General features: G+C 42.7%; 3 protein-coding genes across 12 annotated transcripts; 2 read left to right on the top strand and 1 right to left on the bottom strand.

Moving 5' to 3' along the window:
• The first annotated feature begins 181 nt into the window (after positions 1 to 181).
• Positions 182 to 10,520, top strand: hgs (hepatocyte growth factor-regulated tyrosine kinase substrate). 9 transcript variants are annotated; one of them, XM_085784055.1, is made up of 21 exons: positions 210 to 413; positions 1,893 to 1,977; positions 2,062 to 2,137; positions 2,300 to 2,392; positions 3,151 to 3,268; positions 3,955 to 4,007; positions 4,209 to 4,277; positions 4,399 to 4,523; positions 4,882 to 4,926; positions 5,787 to 5,871; positions 6,053 to 6,151; positions 6,244 to 6,339; positions 6,432 to 6,470; positions 6,587 to 6,751; positions 6,961 to 7,174; positions 7,265 to 7,437; positions 7,533 to 7,673; positions 7,827 to 8,010; positions 8,565 to 8,701; positions 8,807 to 8,989; positions 9,149 to 10,520. In XM_085784055.1, the coding sequence occupies exons 1-21, from the start codon at positions 377 to 379 to the stop codon at positions 9,248 to 9,250; spliced, it is 2,319 nt and encodes a 772-aa protein (XP_085640181.1). In that variant the 5' UTR covers positions 210 to 376; the 3' UTR covers positions 9,251 to 10,520. The 9 variants fall into 9 exon arrangements, with proteins under 9 accessions (XP_085640185.1, XP_085640181.1, XP_085640180.1 ...); XM_085784054.1 differs by having other exon boundaries at positions 3,145 to 3,268; positions 6,964 to 7,174; XM_085784053.1 differs by having other exon boundaries at positions 3,145 to 3,268.
• A 92-nt stretch (positions 10,521 to 10,612) lies between these two features.
• LOC146982835 (methyltransferase-like 26 B) lies at positions 10,613 to 12,249 on the bottom strand. 2 transcript variants are annotated; one of them, XM_085785399.1, is made up of 7 exons: positions 12,179 to 12,249; positions 11,885 to 12,087; positions 11,543 to 11,705; positions 11,337 to 11,396; positions 10,968 to 11,035; positions 10,789 to 10,867; positions 10,613 to 10,704 (listed from the first exon to the last, which is right to left on the bottom strand). In XM_085785399.1, the coding sequence occupies exons 2-7, from the start codon at positions 12,082 to 12,084 to the stop codon at positions 10,654 to 10,656; spliced, it is 621 nt and encodes a 206-aa protein (XP_085641525.1). In that variant the 5' UTR covers positions 12,085 to 12,087; positions 12,179 to 12,249; the 3' UTR covers positions 10,613 to 10,653. The 2 variants fall into 2 exon arrangements, with proteins under 2 accessions (XP_085641525.1, XP_085641524.1); XM_085785398.1 differs by lacking the exon at positions 12,179 to 12,249 and having other exon boundaries at positions 11,885 to 12,106.
• A 769-nt stretch (positions 12,250 to 13,018) lies between these two features.
• Positions 13,019 to 16,512, top strand: mrpl12 (mitochondrial ribosomal protein L12). The gene is made up of 5 exons (XM_085784052.1): positions 13,019 to 13,210; positions 14,136 to 14,334; positions 14,439 to 14,513; positions 14,695 to 14,832; positions 15,894 to 16,512. Exons 1-5 carry the CDS (start codon positions 13,152 to 13,154, stop codon positions 16,008 to 16,010), a joined length of 588 nt encoding a protein of 195 aa, XP_085640178.1. The 5' UTR covers positions 13,019 to 13,151; the 3' UTR covers positions 16,011 to 16,512.
• Positions 16,513 to 16,977: the final 465 nt, after the last annotated feature.

Raw genomic sequence — 16,977 nt, 5'->3', positions numbered from 1 at the left:
GGCGGGGTGTTTGGGGCTCTTGGTGGTTTTGAATCCTACTTTTAGGGCTAGTGTATCGAAATAAAATGAGCAGCAAGATTATAGTACAGTATAGTGGGTTATGACTTAATTTTTCTGCAGACCTTTTAGTTACTTACTGTTTCATTGACCCGTCGTTAGAGGGAGAAAATCCCTCGGTGGTGTGTTGCAGTCGTCGTCGTCTCTGTAGCGGAAGCAGGAAGTAGGAAGGGCCACACAGCTGTGCTCCGTGGCTAACAGAGAAGCTAACAGGCTAAACCTCAGCAGCCAGCAGCAGCCAGCAAAGCGGTGGAAACAACCAGGACCCGTTCAACCAAACAAGACTCCTCGACAGCGACTTGGACACTTCGAGAGCAACATGGGGAAAGGTGGAGGTACATTTGAGAGGCTGCTCGGTAAGTTAGTTACCCTCGGGTTTTTTTGACCAATTCTGTGTGTCTTTTAGTGTGAGTGTGCCAAAGCAAAGTGCGATGTTTTTCCAGCGTATTGTTTTGACAGACGCTGGGGCTGTGGCTCTGAGGCCAGCTAATTTTAGCCTGCTAACAATTTCGCTGCTATTGTTTGGAGGCCCAGTTTGGCTCCCAACAATTTTAGCGACCCGGCTAAGTAAAGTAGCGACTACAGTCCGATTTGCCCTTTATTTATGTTTCGCTATCACTTCTCTTTACACCCGTTTCTCTTCTGGTATATTTGAGCTGACAGTCTGTAGTAGACTCTCAATATGAATACAACGTTACCACAACATTAGCGGTAGTCAGTAATTCATAGAAACATTAACTACTAGGCTACTACTAGTATTGTTTTTGATCTGACCGGTCTGCCAAGGACAGCCAAAATTAACACTGTCATTTATGACCGTAGTGTTGTCGTTATTATTATTATTTTTTTCATGTCCACAACAGGTTGATCTGGTTGCTTATCTCTTCCTTGTATAGATTAACGTTGCACTGAATTGGCATTGGCAGTCTCACCATCAAAATACACATGTAAAATTAACGTTAATTGGCGATGGGTTAATTACTTTACCATCGCACTATCCAAGAATTAAAAAACAACAACAACTGTGTCATGCCACGCAGTTACATGTAGGTGGTTTCATGCTTGATGTTGCAAATAGACAGCTAGCCTACTTACTGGACATCAGATTATGGAAAATGTTAATGTAATTGTAGACAGAGAGTTATTTATCTCAAACGTCCTGGTTGTGGTTGACACAGATGGACAGATAAACCTGCTTGGGGGGGCACCAGGGGGTAGAAATGAGGTGCTGGGGCCCCATAAACCCTCAGATGATGATAAACCACTTGCTTACACAATGTAGTTCTTGAAACTGGTTAAATGTGTCATCACAATGTCTGAAGATTGTGTACGAAGCAGAAGTCCACCTGCCCAAGTTGAGACTGTGCTATAGCTGGCCATATTTCCATATTGCCAAAGATAGAGTCAAATAGTCAAATTTCCACTGACTTTCAGCTGTCCAGGTTGTTGTGGCTTTCCATGCAAAATCAAATGTCACAACTCTCGAGAATCAGGCCTTTGACAATATTTGTAGTGCTGTTTCTGTCATTAGGATAAGCCTGTTTGTTCTCATGCCACTGGAAATGTTATTGAACAGTTCTGGGAGAGACAAGATCAAGAGAACACATGTAGATGAGGGGAAATCCACTACATATAGTGCATTATGCATGAGTATTAATATAAGTATTATAAACATCATTCTAATAATGCACCAGCTTTTCAAATGAGAGTAATTATAAGACTGCTTTGAGTCTTTCCAGGTTTTCCTTCCTTGCAATGCAATGGCTAGATTGGTGTAGCAGATATTAACCAGGCAACATAGCGGTATTAAATCTTTATCTCCATATTTATTGCAGATAAAGCCACCAGTCAGCTGCTGCTGGAGACTGACTGGGAATCCATTCTGCAGATCTGTGATCTGATTCGACAAGGAGACACACAGTAAGTGATTCTGTATATTTCTGTAGCTCACTTACCGTATTGCTTGGACCTTCTATTGAGCTTAAGTTGCTTTTGTCCCTGCAGAGCGAAATATGCTATTGGAGCCATTAAGAAGAAGCTTAATGACAAGAACCCACATGTGGCCCTGTATGCACTGGAGGTAAGACATGTACAGCTAGAAAATGTGACTACTAAGAATAATGACAGAGAATTAACTAGAAACTACAGTTCTGTTGTATAATTGACTTGTATTAAAGTGCTGCTTTATCTCAGTGAAATGTGTAGTTGGTGTAGTGAATAATAACATGGCCTCTCCCTTCAGGTCCTTGAGTCAGTGGTGAAGAACTGTGGCCAGACAGTGCACGATGAGGTGGCAAGTAAACAGACTATGGAGGAACTGAAGGATCTGCTCAAGGTCATTGAGTTTTATTTTTAATCTATTTATTGGGCTTTGCACTCCTACTGTGACTTGAAATGTGTTTTCTGTTTTGAAGTTGGAGGATTTCAGTTCACAGTCTTTCACAGCATGAATTTTGACTTCAGTTGTGTTTGGTGCTGTGCTTTTTCTTAATGGACCTTAATCTGCTGACAAAGGACTGGAGAGCAATCACAGCATCTATAGAATCATTAATAATGTATCATTGTATTATTAATTAACCCAGTGAACATTATATGTGAAAATAGTGAAAAATCCCCACCACTTCATTACAGCTTAGGGTATCATGCACAAAGGAAACTAAATTTTTGTTCCTATCCTTTTCTGTCGAGTTTGAATATCTATCACCATCTTAGACCGTGTGAGTTCCCTTAACATGTTTTGTCTGGTACGTTTATCACCTTTCTCGCTGCTCTCATGACTGGATAACTGTTCACCGATGTCAGGCAGCTGGCTGCATTACAGCATGAGCTAGCAATATTTGATTGGACCCCGGCTGTACCATGTGACGCAGGCTCCTGCAGCCCATGCTGCTTTCCACTTCCTGATGATGTCATTGCCTTGTGACTAGAAGGTTTTTCAGACCAAAGCAAAGGGACTTCCCTCCCAACTTCTTGTTTATCACAGGCAACGTTGTTTTGATCTGACTCAGTCATACCCATGACTGAAAAAAAGACTTGGATGTTGTGAAGACACAGTTGCTTGACTCTGTGTGGTTCCTTTACCACCAGAAACAGACAGAACCAAACGTCAGAAACAAGATTCTGTACCTGATCCAGGCCTGGGCTCACGCCTTCCGCAACGAACCAAAATACAAGGTGGTTCAAGACACCTACCAGATAATGAAAGTGGAAGGTAAGTGGACACATACACATAACAGTACACTGTGTTTTGGTTTTATTTTTGTAGTGTCACTCTGACCTGAAAAGAAATCTGAAGGTCTTATAAACAGAATAACCCAGAGAAATATTTGAACACTCAACAAAACTGCAGTTAAAATAAAAAATAAACCACGTGAAATCTTTTATGTTTACTTCATTACACTTGGAACAATTTTAAACTGCTCCTGTGTCTGGCTCTTGCAATGTAATGTAATGTGATTCTTTACTTTGTACTAACCAGCAGTTATTACATTCTTAATGCAGTGGCTCATTTTTCAAGATTTCTGAAGATTATGAAAAGACTTTAAAACCATTCAAGTCAAACCCCCCGCACCCCTTTGTAGAGAAAAAGTTACAAAGCTCTTGACTGTTTTTGGTTGCCTGCAGTAGACTGTAACGTTATATAATGTTTGTTTCTTACTTTTAACTATTTGGGCTATCAAAAGACATTTCACATTTATAAACTACAAGTGAGACTGGTATGATGGAATTATCTTGGTCCATGTTGATGGATCACTCACGTAATATTACAATGAAATAGTTCATTGTACAGCTTTAAACTACAGTTAATACAATTTAAGCATTTTCTAGTCTTATTTTTATTTGGTGAACACTGACATGCTGTATGCTTGAGGTCTGTATTTTTTTTTCTCTCCACAGGTCATGTGTTCCCCGAGTTTAAGGAGAGTGATGCAATGTTTGCAGCTGAGAGAGTAAGAGATTTTGTTTTTCTTGTTTCACTATGGAGTTTGCTTTATTAAATGAGTGTAGTCTCTAGAAGCAGTGTGACCTATACTGTATTTTAATGACCTATAAAGAAAAACTGTATGTCCACTGAGCTCCAGTGATTTCTTCTTCTTTAACTGTGTCATCATGTCTACAGTAGTAATATCTGCTGTCTGTTTATTGTCTAGGCCCCTGACTGGGTTGATGCAGAGGAGTGCCACCGGTGCAGAGTCCAATTTGGAGTTATGACAAGAAAGGTAGACCGGGCTTTCTTTTTAACTAGGCCACTTGTAGATTATGTGGTTTCCTTCATTCAGTTACAGCTGTGTGAGTCTGCAGCGCATGTGCGGAAGTTGATCTCGATCTGTGCTTTTCCAGCACCACTGTCGAGCCTGTGGCCAGATTTTCTGTGGCAAGTGTTCGTCTAAGTACTCCACCATCCCAAAGTTTGGAATCGAGAAGGAAGTGCGTGTGTGCGAGCCCTGCTTTGAGCTGCTTAACAAGTGAGTCCAGTCAGTGATAACTGTGAAGTACTGTGGCGCTATATCTGTCTCCACCAATGTAGTGAAATACTTCCTTACCTGAAGTGTCACATTTCTGGTTAATACTGTTATATTGAGAAACATTTGGTGCACTGCAATGTCCAAGTGTATGGTGCTCCATCTATTGGTTCACCTTTTATTCATGACTTGAACTCCAATTTGTTGTGTCGTGTGGATTTTCTTCTGATTTTGTTGATTCTACTCTTCCATTGTCATGTTTTACAGTTTGTCTATTAATGTCTATTCATGCGACCCTGTGATCATTTTAAAGTAATATAATACATTGTTAAGATGAGATAATCCTTTATTTGTCCCACAGTGGAGAAATGTACAAGGTTGCAGCAGCAGACAGCAGCAAAGAAATGTAAATATATATATATATATATATACACACATTCCAATCCAATTATGTTTTGTGCTGAGAGCAGCTCTTGTTGTGGAGTCTGACAGCTGCACCTGCTGTGATAACGCTCCTTCACACCACAATATACAGTATGTGGGTGACCTTGAAAAAGTCAATGTATGATATAAACTGCCCTGACTTAAGAAAAGACATGCAATTAAAATGATTCTGGCTTGCTTCTGCTCTGAACAGCGCTGCAAGATTTGATGGTATTTTACAGAATAAATAGCCATGATACAGTGATGATGACTGTCTCTGACTATTGACCAAATTTGGATGCAGATTTAAAACTAGGAGGCATGTCGTTATTACAATTTACTGCATTCCTTGTTTGCTTTCTTGTAATTGCTCTGTTTTTGTAGCCTCGTAAACCAGCCGCTCCCGGAAATGCAATTCATTTCATTTCTGAGGGAGAGTCTGGCCTCATCCCCGTTGTAAGCGTTTGGGGTGGGCGGAAGCTGGACGGGAGTAGTAGTGTTGACAGACAACCCCATTCAGCCAATCAGCATCTATCGCTCTGGACGGGGCTTTGCACCAGTCGGTCCCTGATTGGCCAACGTGCTGTGTCAATCACAGCAGCCACGCTGATTGGCTCGGCCTTCTGAGGGTTTCAGGCCAAACGCTTACAACGGGGATGAGGCCAGACTCTCCCTCAGAAATGAAATGAATTGCATTTCCGGGAGCGGCTGGTTTACGAGGCTACTGTTTTTGGAGAGTACTTGGTGTTTTTTCACAGAATGCTCTCATCTAATTTACAAGGTTGTTTGTCCTCCCTGATCCCTTTTCCTCACCAGCCACCCCTCCCTCTCTCCTCCTCTTAGGAAAGCTGAAGGCAAAGCACCGGCCGCAGGTCCTGCTGAGCTGCCACCCGAGTACCTGACCAGTCCTCTCTCCCAACAGTCGCAGGTAATTGTTTTAAAACTATAGGTAGAAAAATAAGTGACAGTGACTCTCCATATGAAAACACACATGCCTGAATGTACTTTCATAATCCCATTGCCATTACTGTGCTCTCTATATTACATCTGTGGGTTTGTTTTCTCATCTTCGCTCCCTGAGTCTCACCATTGCAAGTCTCTCTCACCAGATGCCACCCAAGAGAGATGAGGCAGCACTGCAGGAGGAGGAGGAGCTGCAGCTGGCCATTGCCCTCTCCCAAAGTGAGGCTGAGGAGAAGGAGCGGATGGTGAGTTGCACAGCTGAACCTTTACTTTTTTTTGTCTTTTTACAGCCTTTATTACAGAGAAAACTGACCCATAGCTATGTGTGCACTTACAGAGGCAAAAGAATTCATACACGATGTATCCCAAGGCTGATCCCACTCCAGTGACCTCCTCAGCACCGCCAGTCAGCACCCTCTACACTTCTCCTGTGGTAAGACTTCTATCTGGCCAAAGCTGAAAGTTGTTTTATTTTACAGGTTGTAGACGTTTTTATTGATAAATATGAACTATGTCTCTCTCTAGAACTCCTCTGCTCCATCAGCAGAAGATGTAGATCCTGAGGTATGTATGTTGTCCTTTAGTAGAGTCTCTTTGTTTTTATGTTAGACATACAGTATACATATGCTACATTGCACTGCCACTTACAATACTGATTTGTCTGTGTCACAATATTTCAGCTGGCCCGTTACCTGAACAGAACATACTGGGAGAAGAAACAGGAAGAGGCTCGCAAAAGCCCCACCCCCTCTGCCCCTGCTCCTGTGCCATTGGCTGAGCCGCTTCCACCCATCAGCCAGCCTGTTGAGACCCATGTCCCCGTCCAGCCAGTCAGCATAGTGGAGGTATATTGAAATATTGTGGAGCAGATGTATTGTGTGTGTTTTATCTGTGTTTGTCGACCCTAGAGTGTTGTTAACTTTTTTTTAAAGCTACTCCATGCTTTTTTTTAAATTGCCCCCAGGGGACAAATAAAGTTGAGTTGAACAGAACAGGAAAAGGCAAACTACAAATGACTCTCTGCTCTTTGCTTCCCCGTCGCCTCCGCCTTCAGCAGCAGTACCAGAACGGGGAGTCGGAGGAGAACCACGAGCAGTTCCTCAAAGCTCTGCAGAACGCCGTCACCACCTTCCTTAACCGCATGAAGAGCAACCACATGCGTGGGCGCAGCATCACCAACGACAGCGCCGTGCTGTCCCTCTTCCAGTCCATCAACAACATGCACCCACAGCTGCTCGACATCCTCAACCAGCTAGATGAGAAACGACGTGAGTGCTAGCTAGCTAGTCTGTTAGCATGGGTGCACCTGCGCGTTTCTGTCCCTCTTTGTCTCATCTCATTGTCTTTGTCGCTGGCAGTGTATTATGAAGGGCTGCAGGACAAGTTGGCTCAGGTGCGCGACGCTCGGGCGGCACTCAACGCCCTTCGTGACGAGCACAGAGAGAAGCTGCGCCGCGCTGCAGAGGAAGCGGAGAGACAGAGGCAGATCCAGCTGGCACAAAAGCTGGAGATCATGAGGCAGAAGAAACAGGTAATGAGAAAAAGCTCTCCAGTTAGAATGCACAGAAAAGTGATGCATTATTCATAACCATGCGTGCTCACAAGTGTTTTGTTTTTGAATGTCAGGAGTACCTGGAGATGCAAAGACAACTGGCAATCCAACGCCTCCAGGAGCAGGAGAAGGAGAGGCAGATGCGCCTGGAGCAGCAGAAGCACACAATCCAGATGAGAGCCCAGATGCCTGCTTTCTCTCTCCCCTATGCCCAGGTACTCACTGTGCTTTGACTTCACCTCATGGGTTCCTCTGATCTCACCGTACTTTAATAATCAGCTGTCAGAATAAACAATCGCTGCCTACAGCCCTGCAAAGTCTTCCAGAATAAACCTCTAATGTCTGTGGTTGTGTCGTTCGTTACGCAGATGCAGTCTTTGCCCCCCAACGTGGCAGGAGGGGTGGTGTACCAGCCTGGTGCTCCACCCAGCTACCCGGGCACCTTCAGCCCCGCTGGTTCTGTGGAGGGCTCGCCTATGCATAACATCTATATGAACCAGCCTGGGCAGACTGCACCACCACAGTACCAGGCCATGCCAGGTGCTGCCACAGGTGAGGAAGTCAAGTCAGGAAGAGAAACTTTAAAAAATCCTCTTAATGGCTCCAGAAAAAGAGACTCTGCATAACACTTACAGGGCTCCAGACTGGCCCTAAAACGAGGCAGCTTGCCCCTTAAATTTGAGAGTGCGCAAGTAAATTTTTCATCTACTTGTGCATGTGCAACCAGGAAATTTGCTTAAAAAAAGGTGGTGAAACTTGGAAGCATCAACTCAAAGAATCTGGAATCAGTCATTACAGGTGGCAGGCCAATGTGTGTGAGGATCATGAATGAAAAGCAGGGTTTTTCCTGTGTTCAAAATTGCGTGGCGGCCGCCTCCAGCTAATTTTGTGCCGCCCCCAAAGGAAATGTGAATATTTACTTTGCAAGTTGATTGACAGTGCATCCCTAAATGTTCAGCTTGTGCTCTTAAAATGTTATGTTAGGGGTCACTATGCTCCTAAAATTTTTATTTAGGGGCCACTGTGATCCTAGTAGAAAAGATTAGACTGGAGCCCTGATTCATTCATGATACGTTTATTCAAGTATCTTCTTGTTGTTCCTCCAGATCCCAACATGGTTAATGCGTACATGTACCAGGCTGCGGGCACCAATGGGCAGCCTGTTCCTCCTCCCAATCAGGCTCCACCCACCACTAGTCCACCCTACTCCAACTATCAGCCCACACCCACACAGGGTTACCAGGTATGTTTGACTCCCATGTTCAGTTTCTCATCACGACACATGGCACTGTTTGAATATTTAACTTTTAGAGAGCTAACCACTAATCTTTGTCCTGGGTTTGTGCAGAATGTGGTCTCTCAGGCCCAAAGTATGCCCCCCATGTCCCAGGCCCCGCCCACTAATGGTATGGGTTACATGAGCTACCAGCCATACAGCATGCAGAACATGATTTCAGCCTTGCCAGGACAAGACCCCAACATGCCCCCCCAACAGCAGTACATGCCAGGCCAGCAGCCCATGTACCAGCAGGTCGGTGGTTTTTCATTATTTCTAAGTAAAACGCACTGCGGTAAATTAGCTAAGCTATTTTAATCATTCATTGGTGTATTTTTACTCCTCCCTGCATCCAGGTTATTTCAGTCTTCACTAATATCCCTATTTTTTACCTTCTCATCTCACTCTTGTCAGGTTGCTCCCCCTGGTGGCCCGCAGCAGCAGCAGCAGGCGCAGCAGCAGAACCCTCAGGCTGTGCCGGGCAGCACGGAGGCACAGCTCATCTCCTTTGACTGAAAGCCCCCAAGCGCTGCGAGATCTCTCACACACTACGCCCTCTTTCCTTCCTTCGGCCTCTCCTTTCCCCTCTCTGGACTCTGATGAGGATGCCCTCCGGAAACACACAAACACTCACACACACACCTCCTACCTTCCACCTAGCTGTGATGTTGTGGCAACGTGAAATAATCGTGATAATGTTGCAGAACTGTCGCTCTCCTTGCCTCTCCCCCACTGAAGAATGGGAAAGTGAGGTGAAGCTACAAGAGAGGGCACCATAACCCACACCTCCCTCTTTCTTCCTCTTTCCAGCTGATATGTATGTAGTATTTCCTTATTAAATGAATAACTGAAGCTCAGAAATAGTCAGTGGTATTAAAGTAAAAAAAAAGAAAAAAAAGAATAAGAAAATATGATAATAATTGAGGAGAAAAAAATGACATAACCATCCTTTGCCTCATATTTTTCTAAAGCAAAATTTGCATGTTAAATTTGAATTATTTTCTGGAATTGAAGTTGATTACAGCAACCTATCTTAACAGTTTGGGGAGAGATTGAGGGACATCTGTAAGTGCTGTAATGCGAGGTGATGAGTGTATGGAAAGAGAGAAAGCACAGTCAATAGTCTGAAATAAATGGCACTAATTCACATCTCCATCAGGTTCCCAGCTTGACATTCCAGTTGTAGGTTTCAGTTCCATCGGCTCTCATGTAAACAGGTGCATATAAACTAAGGTTGTCGGTCTCGTTTGGCATATTGTTTTTCCGTGCACTGCTTGGGGTCATTGAGTTTCATTCATGTAGTTTCTGAGACAAAAAGACATGTGTCAGGGATAACGCTTTGTGGGAGAAGTGTTATAATATTAGCAAGGTGGTAGTTCCTAACTAAACATACTGTCAGAGATGAATTCATTGAAATCACACAACTAGAGACCATAAAAAGCTGTACTAAAGCAGCCCAGTAACTCTAAAAGCATCCTTTTCCCTTACCATTTAAAAACATTTTTTTTGAATGACTTGGTTGTAACTGTCACAGATGAGGATATCTATGTAATAAGTACAAGTAAGGTTGGCAGTCTTTTCTCAAGTGTACTTGGCTCTCCAGAAATGTGGAAATGCTTGCAGGGTGAATATGATGTCCCGCATGTATGTATCACACACCCAAATCAGTGATTTCTGTAACCTTTCAGTTGCCATGTGTGGATTTCTTTATTCCATCATACTGATCTGTCTGACTTAAAAGTAATTTTAAAATTATATTTAATAAATATCTGGTTCTTACTGTCAACTTGCCGTATCTTGTTTTTTTACCTTTTAATTCTTCAATCAAAAAAGAAAGGTGTGTTTTGATTCAACAACTTTTATTGAAGGTACATTCATATAAGAACATTTAAAATCTCCATTGTGCATTTTGGCCTTTTTTATTTATCTTTTCTGAAGATGAGGCATTTGTAGAATTCTTCCATTTCAACCTGGAAATGAAACATTTACAGGTGTAAAAATATGTTTTATACCCATAACCAAGTAACTACTCTAAACTACATTATGTGACTCACTATTCTCTCCATACGCAGCCCATTCCCAAAGGCCAGCTGTCTCAGTACGTCGATGTCTGGGAGACCCCACTCTGGATTTCTGTGGGACACGATTAGACCAGTCGGTCTCTTTCTATCACACCAGCAAAACCACCAGCCCATATTCTTATTTTACTACACTAAAACTGAAGCCTACTTACATTTTTCGAAGCTCTGTATCCAGTTCTTCATTACAACTTGGTGTGATGGTGCCATTAATAGCATATACCTGAAATATATTTATGATTTAGACACCTTCTGCTCCTCTGCTCCACGATCGATTGCTTTAAAAAGGGCCTAAAAACGTACCTTTTTAAAAAATCTTTTAATCTGTAACTGCTCGCTCAAAACAACTGTTTTTAACTCTTGTTTTTAACCTATTTTTCTTTTTTGGTTGCTGTTGTAGCACTTTGAGATTTTTTGGTAAATATGAAGTGCGTTACAAATAAAAGTTATTATTATTATTATTATCTTAAAAAGCCCTACCATATGTTAACTCTTCCTAATAACATGTTACTGTTGACACATACCCCATATGTTATCAAAAGGCCATTTTGTCGAAGCATCTGACCCGCTCCATTGAAAACACCCTTAGAAAATAAGGAAACCAGAAAACCATCAGCTCATTTGAACATTTTTGTACAAATAACTTGTATACATGAACCAGTGCAGGACAACATTATTTTTATGAACCTTTAAGTTTATCATGTAGTAGTTTTTGGATGAGCAGACTTACCTGTGCTGTTTTGAAGGAGCTGTACTGCAGTAAGTTAATGGCTACAACAACATCACAGGAGTCACGGGAAAGGCCGGCCCATTTCTCCCATGGTTCACTGGCATCCAGGTGGACAGGGTGCAGCACTTTCTTTGCTTGGGTTGCAGCAATGTATGCCTTGATACTGTACATAAGTCATTGCAGATTTATTGTCATCTCTTTATTTTTCGTTGTCACACCCATAATATTACTGAGCTACCCAGAAATCTTACTGTAACGTGGTAGATGGGGTCACGATGGATCATTAACAGATTGCTCAACGTGTCTGATGCAAAGAACTACTACTGGCTACAAGACACAAACCTTTCCCGAGACTCCTCTTTGATGTCTGACGGCTGCCAGGTGACAAAGGGCAACTTCTGGGCAAAGCGTATAACATGCTGCCCAGTCCCAGAGCCCAGCTCTAAGGCAAACAGCTCCCTGTGGGACTGGTCCTCCAGTAAATCTTCAAGCACTGTACACAGATCCTCCCAGTTCCTCTCTGCCTGAGGAGACAGCAGCATGGTCTAAGAGAAAGAAGAAGACGGACATGTCACCCTGTCATCTTGTGCTGTCAACCTGTACATTGATTTTTCTCAATCAGTAGATTCCTCTCACCGTCACATGTACTGTTTGACCGAAGCTAGCTGGAGAATGTCATATTGGTGGAGGGTGGATGTGGTGGATGATGACCGTAACAAACAGCAGCAGATGGTTGCACAGATTACCTTGGTTAAGAGGATTCCCTCTGTGCTCCTCCCAGTGTCCAGCACTGGTAAAGTACAGGTAGGGAACAGGACATACTGAGATCAGTTTAGATCAAAGAATAAAATTGTAGCAAAATATTATGTACCAACTACAATTAATACCCATATATCACCAGAATGTGTAGGTTTTATATCACATGGGAGCGACTGCATAAACACTCTGTGACTGAATAGTAATGTAAAGCTAGGTACAGAGACCAGAAAGATTAAGAAAAACAACAGTGATGTCAAATGTAGAACTAATAAAAGGAGAAAAATAGATTGTTTATCTTACGTTGTACTTTGTTCATCGTTGAACATGAATAAAGATTTCTATAATAAATAAATAAATAGAAATAAAAGGAGAAAAATCTGTTCTCTCTTCAGAGCCTTTAGTTTAACACTAAGATAATTTATTTTTTGTGTGCCTTGGTAGTCTTTTGGTTATGTCTAACCACTCTTTTTGATCTTAAAATAATTTATTTTGACAAATTCCTTCTTTCATCTTTTACTTCAGTGAATAATTGTCTTCAAATAGTGTTATTTTATTGTAACATAATGTATAGCATTGATATATACCATAGTTAGTGCGAGTAATGTAAGTTTTTATCTCTCCTCTCGTTTATTTATTTATTTATTTACGTACGTTGCGTGTCCCTCACCGGCCACCGTAACGTCACTAACAGTTCACGCAGGGCATTGTGGGTAGGTCAGGCGCCATGTGCTTTTGAGGCAGAGAGGGGCTGCTGCTCGGAAGGAGACCTGGGTGCTACTCACTGACTCCAACTCGGCTCGTTTCTTTCAGGGACTTCGGGACAACCGGCCGCGGCTTCAAAACGTTGAGCATGTACTGCACCGGACGCTGCCTCCGCACCGCGCTGCGGGCCGCGAGGACATCTCACCGGTACGTATAACGTAACGTAAAACGTGACGTCCTGTCATGTAACACCGGCGGTGGCTGCAGCGGTAACGGTGCTGCTGCAGTCCCACTCACTGACTCAGGCTGCCGGTCCTTCAAGGGCAGACACCCGCTCAGTGCTACGGCTGATTCTCGCTGTTATGTTAAACGCACATTTAGCATTGTAGCATCATGTGTTTAAATAACAATGGTGTAGTTTCGTGTGGCGTTAAAAAGGGAAATAACCTTCGCGTTTAACGGGGTTGTGTAAGTTAGCTCGCGTTAGCACCCGACGGTTAACATAAGCTTCCTCTTAGGCTTGTAAAGTTATAAAAATACCCGTGTGGCCCAGTGGTGGCTCTCTGTGGAAAGATCTTGTCCTCCATCTCAGCTTTTTTTTTTTTTAAATTATCATTAATTGTAAGAAATGCATGAATGGCAGCAGCTACATTACACCCCCTCCCATTCAATAAGCAGCAGCTCTCCTCCTGTCAGCCAAGGTCACACTCCAGCTACTGGTAAATTTAGTTTTTATTGGTCATATAAAGGCGAGCTGCACCCCATACATTGGTGTACTGTTGTGCACTAATAAGAGGTTAAAACAGACTGTGGGTACACTTTATCTGCACTTGGTGAAGATGTCAATGCATTATGAACCAGCCAGTTGAAGTCACCAGCTGTACATCATGAACTGTAATACTGTAAAAAGCATCTCAGCCATTATTAGAGTCACTCATTTGGATGTCACACAAGGATTGGTAATCTGCACCCAACGCCAAGACCTCTTATCTAACTGCAAGTCTGTGTCACCATCTTTGGAGAAGCCTGAGCAGCGTTGTCCAGTGAAGACACAAAGTTAGGATGTATTCTGATGATGCCCCAGATGTGATCCTCGCTCCACCATTTGGCTAATGAATTTCCCTCTTTCCAGGCAACAGCTCCAGCAGCAGACGCCAGCCCTGTGCGCCCTCAGACTCCTGAGGACCAGTCCAGCCGCCCACTCAGACGCCATCGCCACCCCTCCACTAGACGGAGCACCCAAACAGTATTCCCCCAAAATCCAGCAGCTCGTCAGTGACATATCCAGCCTCACTTTATTAGAGGTGTCGGACCTCAACGAGCTCCTCAAGGTTTGTTCAGAGCTTGTGACACTTTGAGTCTAAACAATAACACGTCGTATTGATCCACCTGTTTTGTCACGAGTGTTAATTTCTTTCATTTTTTCTGTTCGTAGAAAACTCTGAACATTCAGGATGTTGGAATGATGCCAATGGGGGCGATGGCTGCGTCAGGTTTACCTGCAGCTCAGGTAAGAGTTATTCCACACAGAGTAATGATGATATAACAGGAACAATCCACAATATAATGTCATTTTCTGTCAATTTCCCCCAAGACCATTTACTTCATTCATTCAATAGTGTCTTAAAAATACTGTTGAGTATTAAAATGCACAAATGAACACTCTCTTCTTTTTCCATGTGTTGAACCAGGCTGCAGAAGAGGAGGAGGCGCCAGTCAAGAAGGAGAAGACTCACTTCACAGTAAAATTGACAGAACTAAAGGCAGCGGAAAAAGTCAAACTTATAAAAGAAGTGAAGAACTGCATCCAAGGCTTGAATCTGGTGCAGGTGAGTCTCATCATTAGTCAGGGATGCAAACAGCGCGCCGAAAAGACCAATTAGGTGACTTGTGTGAATCGTTCAGATCCGAAGAGTTTTTGTTTTGAGAGGGGGGGGTGTCTCAGCGTCTCAGCTGGGGTCAGTAAAATGTTTTTCTAACAGGCTGACAGTGACAATCACGTGAAACTGAGGCGAACTCATTCATGGTTGTCTCTGATTATACTGGTAACAGCCGACCTCCAATGTAGACGCGCAACATGCGGCAACGCCGTTTTTTCCCCCGGTTCCCTACGTTGCTGTGTCAGGCAGGTGTCTCCCACGGAGCTCTGCCCCGTTTCAGAGGTGAAGGAAGCCCTAAGTGGAAAGACGTCGCCTCCGTGATGTAGAATGTGTTCAATTCAAGAAGTGAAACTAACACATTATTAGGCCTATATGTCCATTACACACTGAATGAAACATCCCATGTCTTTATTTATTCAGTTTATTTTAATAGTAATAATTATGACTAACATTCAGTGAAGACCTAAAAATCAGTATCTCCAAAATTGAAATATTGCAAAGGAATTTTTTTTTTTTTAAGCATTTTTAATATAGAAATGTTGGCCTTCTGAAAACTATGTCCATCTATATGCACTCAATACTTGGTTGGGGTTGAACTACTGGGAATTGACTTTTCCGTGATATTGTAATGTACTTATTTGTTAATGGTGAGCACCCCCCCCCCCCGGGAAATTCCTCTCTTTTTTGGTCCTGACCTGTTTGCATCCCTGATTAGTCCTCAATCCTGATCCGGTTAATTTTAAGATTCAGAAGGGTGTGAAGCATTCAGGCCATAGAAATTTAAAAGAGTTTTCATTGTTTTTTTTAATGAGCACCATGTGTTACTGACAGCTGACATACTGTAGCCTATCTAGAGCAACCGTATCTACTATAAAAGGTTTAACAAAATGCAAATTTACTCGGAAGTAATTTAGAAAATATCCCAGTGTTGGAGAGTGACAGAGGACAGTAAACCAACTTCTGTAATGTAACTAAGTTTTTTTCTTTTTCCTCTGTTTCCTCCGTTCCAGTCTAAGAAACTAGTGGAGTCTCTTCCCCAGGAAATCCGGGCAAATGTATCCAAAGAAGAGGCAGAGAAACTGAAAGCGGCCCTGGAGGCAGCAGGTGGCACCGTGGTGCTAGAGTAGATCTCTGTGCACAACACGTGCGCACCGGTTCTCCAAGATTTTGCTGCTCATGCACTTCGTCCTTCATTCTATTATTTCTTCTTTTTTTTTTTACACGACAAAGAGGAGAGGATCCTGGGAGAAAAGGAAAGAAATGGCCTCTGACATGAATACTGTCTCTTAACAGCGTCAAGTGGGGCGGTACAACTCTGACTGAACTTTCCAGGCACACAGCCTCCACAAACGGCCGCCCCGCTGTTTGCTCGTCCGTGTGTCTGTCCGATACTTGTGTAGCAAACAAGCTACAGAAATACTGGCCCGTGTGCCAAGTAAGTCAGTTGATCAGTCTGTGTGAGTGTGTGTGTGTGTTTAACTTTTCACAGAAAAGAAGATTATGCTGTAGGGACTCAGTCAATATCCCTACATTGACAAACACCAGATACTGTATCTAGTCGAGGGGATGGCCGAGTCCTTACATTGCTCATAGCATTGTTAATAATGTGATTAAAGTTGAGATCTCCATGTTTTCTTTCTTATGTGTTCTTATTGATCTTATGCAAAATGTTGGTTATGGAAACTGTAAAACTGAGAAGAATGAAACTATAAGATTCAATCAATGTGTGTTGTGTTACTTGAAAGACCGCATACATTTTCTTATTGAAACTATTGGACATAATATTGCAGGAGGTCATGTCCTGTTTTACTGCTTCTGACCAGTAGAGTTCACATGATTTCTCTTTTTGCTTCAGACAGGATGAGAATGGCTCATGGCACAGCATTTTGATACTGACAAGTCATAATTATGCCACTATGTGATATCTTGCATACAACATATTGAATTTAACACAGTGTATGTTATTTGCAGGTAGCCTTGACTGTAAATCCAATAGTTTTAGAAGAACACAGTTAAGTCAGATCCATATTTCAAGTGAACCCTGTTCATTTCAGTTCTGTTAAGATTTTGAAAGCAGCACATGAAGCTCAGATT

The sequence above is a fragment of the Trachurus japonicus genome, chromosome 8 (assembly GCF_045865225.1).
Source record: "Trachurus japonicus isolate A0001 chromosome 8, Traja_1.0".
NCBI classification, from domain to species: domain Eukaryota; kingdom Metazoa; phylum Chordata; class Actinopteri; order Carangiformes; family Carangidae; genus Trachurus; species Trachurus japonicus.
This window is presented reverse-complemented; position numbering and strand designations above follow the sequence as displayed.

What these genes read in the sequence shown, in the direction of transcription:
- hgs (XM_085784053.1), top strand. Translation starts at nt 377, where the DNA reads ATGGGGAAAGGTGGAGGTACATTTGAGAGGCTGCTCG. An exon ending in CCAGATAATGAAAGTGGAAG is followed by an intron (nt 3,269 to 3,954) that starts GTAAGTGGACAC and finishes TTCTCTCCACAG; the next exon opens with GTCATGTGTTCCCCGAGTTT. An exon ending in AGCCAGTCAGCATAGTGGAG is followed by an intron (nt 6,752 to 6,960) that starts GTATATTGAAAT and finishes CTCCGCCTTCAG; the next exon opens with CAGCAGTACCAGAACGGGGA.
- LOC146982835 (XM_085785399.1), bottom strand. Translation starts at nt 12,084, where the DNA reads ATGCTGCTGTCTCCTCAGGCAGAGAGGAACTGGGAGGATCTGTGTACA. An exon ending in AAAGAGGAGTCTCGGGAAAG is followed by an intron (nt 11,706 to 11,884) that starts GTTTGTGTCTTG and finishes ACTTATGTACAG; the next exon opens with TATCAAGGCATACATTGCTG. An exon ending in GCCTTTTGATAACATATGGG is followed by an intron (nt 11,036 to 11,336) that starts GTATGTGTCAAC and finishes AATATATTTCAG; the next exon opens with GTATATGCTATTAATGGCAC.
- mrpl12 (XM_085784052.1), top strand. Translation starts at nt 13,152, where the DNA reads ATGTACTGCACCGGACGCTGCCTCCGCACCGCGCTGCGGGCCGCGAGG. An exon ending in ACCTCAACGAGCTCCTCAAG is followed by an intron (nt 14,335 to 14,438) that starts GTTTGTTCAGAG and finishes TTCTGTTCGTAG; the next exon opens with AAAACTCTGAACATTCAGGA. An exon ending in AAGGCTTGAATCTGGTGCAG is followed by an intron (nt 14,833 to 15,893) that starts GTGAGTCTCATC and finishes CCTCCGTTCCAG; the next exon opens with TCTAAGAAACTAGTGGAGTC.